At 33.7% G+C, this 2,354-nt stretch overlaps 1 protein-coding gene across 1 annotated transcript in view; it reads right to left on the bottom strand.

The window, feature by feature from the left end:
• The window catches only part of LOC142338109 (uncharacterized), a 31,712-nt gene extending 30,164 nt beyond the window's left edge, over positions 1 to 1,548 (bottom strand). The window contains exon 1 of the mRNA XM_075387741.1: positions 1,052 to 1,548. Within this exon, the coding sequence (XP_075243856.1) occupies positions 1,052 to 1,314 (263 nt within the window). The 5' untranslated portion in view covers positions 1,315 to 1,548. The remainder of the gene's footprint in view (positions 1 to 1,051) is intronic.
• Positions 1,549 to 2,354: the final 806 nt, after the last annotated feature.

Below are 2,354 nucleotides of genomic sequence, written 5' to 3'. Positions count from 1 at the left end.
AAATATGTTGCGAAATACGAAAAAAGTGATCTAATTCATATGAAAAATTAAAAAATATATTAAAAATCTATTAGAAAAATCTTTTACTTAATCTCATTTGATTGATGGTTGAAATATCAGAACACATCCTTCTTCGTGAAGAAAATATTGTCCCTTCACATCAAGTACTGTCAACTTTTAGTGCAAATCGATTCCTAACACTATGCACATGAAATACTTAAGAGTTTTCATACCAAAACTTCACTTTCCAGAAGATGAAAATAAAAAACTATGGAAAATTTGCCTGTGGATTCTAAATTGTCAGAGCAATCAAAGATTTCCTGTCGAAATAGTAAACTCAATTTAATGTATATCTTTTTTAATGTTTTTTGCACTACTGCTGCTAATCATAATATTGGATCTAATCTATAAATATTGTGTCTTGAAAACATCGAAACTGAGCTGCTAAGATCTGTTTCTAAAGAAAGAATAATGATAGACCCACAGATTTCAAATTGAACAGAAACATCTTAGTGGTAGAGGTCTTTCTCAATAACACAACTTGTTTTGAAATTTTGGAAATTAAGATGCAGTAAACTACCACCTATTGAAATGATTAAATACAATACGTTAAAAATCCATTCGAATCAACAAAGCAAAAAAAGAGTAATCAATCAGTTGAAATGCAGAAAATTTTGAAATTTCAGCAGAGATCTACTTGCTTGTGGTATATTTTCTTAATATCCGAAATCAATGTCCTACTCTCAGAAGCCTAGTCAAACAAAAAAGCTAAAAAAAATTGACTTAATCTGATCTGACTTAACCCAAGGTCAGCAGCACACTTGGAGTGATTTTATATTTTTCATTTACTACTAACTTGGGCATATTCTTATACTCTACACTGCCTTATAACGTTATCATAACATCATTATAACCTTATTATAGCGTTATTATAACGTTATGATCATTATATCTGCCCTCTAAGTGAGAAATAGTTCAATTTTCGGTTTGCTTTTCATCCTTTTTGTCGAAGGACTCCTAAGTAATCTAAAAACACGTTGTCATACCATACCGTTTGAAAGTCTCCAATGAAACTTCAAAGTGCAGTTGAATATCCACCATTTGCTTCCCTATTTCCTCTAAGGAATCTCTTTCCACACAATTTTCCAGCAACTTTTCTGTAATCTCCTCGGCCGCTTTCAAATCTTTGTTCACTGCTTCCGTTAAGTTCTTGATGTCAAAATTAACATTTTTATCGTCGATTGCCCTTTCCAAGATCCGAATTCGACCTTCAATTCGGCTGAAGTAAAAATCTCTTTGCTCTATGGAGCCCATTATAGTACTGGTTTTTGTTGATTCCGTAATTTTGCTCTAGAGCGATAACATGTATTGGTATTGTTCACGTGACAGACTTAAAATACTTGCCAATGTCGTTAAAATAAATTGACAAATAGGTTAGATGTTTACTGCTTCTTGGAATGTCTATTTTCGTTATAGGTCTGCCGAGTCTAGGAATATTGACCGACTTGGCGTTTAGCCGATAAGGAAAAAATCAGACAATAGGCGACAGTTTTGTCTATTTGATTACAAAATGTAACTTTAGTTCGTCCACCCTGGGGTTGTCGGGTTATATTCTAATCCTAAACACCCTGTCGGCCACTTCGGCACTCGGCAGTTCTATAATTTAAACGTTTTGTATTCAATTTTGTCTTCGAACAATTGTTTGCGCTTAAGAAATCATCAGTTTAAGTTCAACAGCTCTACTTCTTCTGACAAGTTTGCTTTGAAGCATTTTGGCTAGACAGTACAATACCGTCAGTCATATTTACATGAACCACAGGTTGAAGTTTAACTATGTTAGCTCCAAAGTAATACTTTATTCAAACACTGCTTTCCTGATAATGAACTCTAGATCACAAGGAACGATATGCAACTTCGAGTGACTAAATAAATATAATGTAACTCCTACTCAACTATTAACTGTTGAGTAAGTAGAGATCTTTTCCACAGGCCCATCATAAAGCTGATACTTTTGCACACTCTCTCAAATAGATACGGCGTTGCTGCAAGAACCTTCTGCTTTCAGCACACTATTGTATTCAAAAAATACTAAGTGTTGTCGGATTACCTAAATATTATGAACCAGCAGACATTTTCTCCCAAAAAAAATGGCGGAAGGAAAAATATGGTCTTTAAAACAAAGCAGAATCGTTTTTGCTCGAAAACTGATAAATCGGATGATACTTTGTTGGTGAATAATCACGTATAGTGTTGATTAAGTGCACTTTACGATTAAATGTCACTCACTTCCACAGAAAAAGTGTTTCAGTGTTTCATCCTGCAATATATCACGCGAGAAAAATTAACTTGGTTAA

This window comes from Convolutriloba macropyga, chromosome 4, assembly GCF_964194025.1.
Source record: "Convolutriloba macropyga chromosome 4, txConMacr16.3, whole genome shotgun sequence".
NCBI classification, from domain to species: domain Eukaryota; kingdom Metazoa; phylum Xenacoelomorpha; order Acoela; family Convolutidae; genus Convolutriloba; species Convolutriloba macropyga.
The sequence above is the reverse complement of the archived record's forward strand: the minus strand, read 5'-3'. Positions and strand labels throughout refer to the sequence as shown.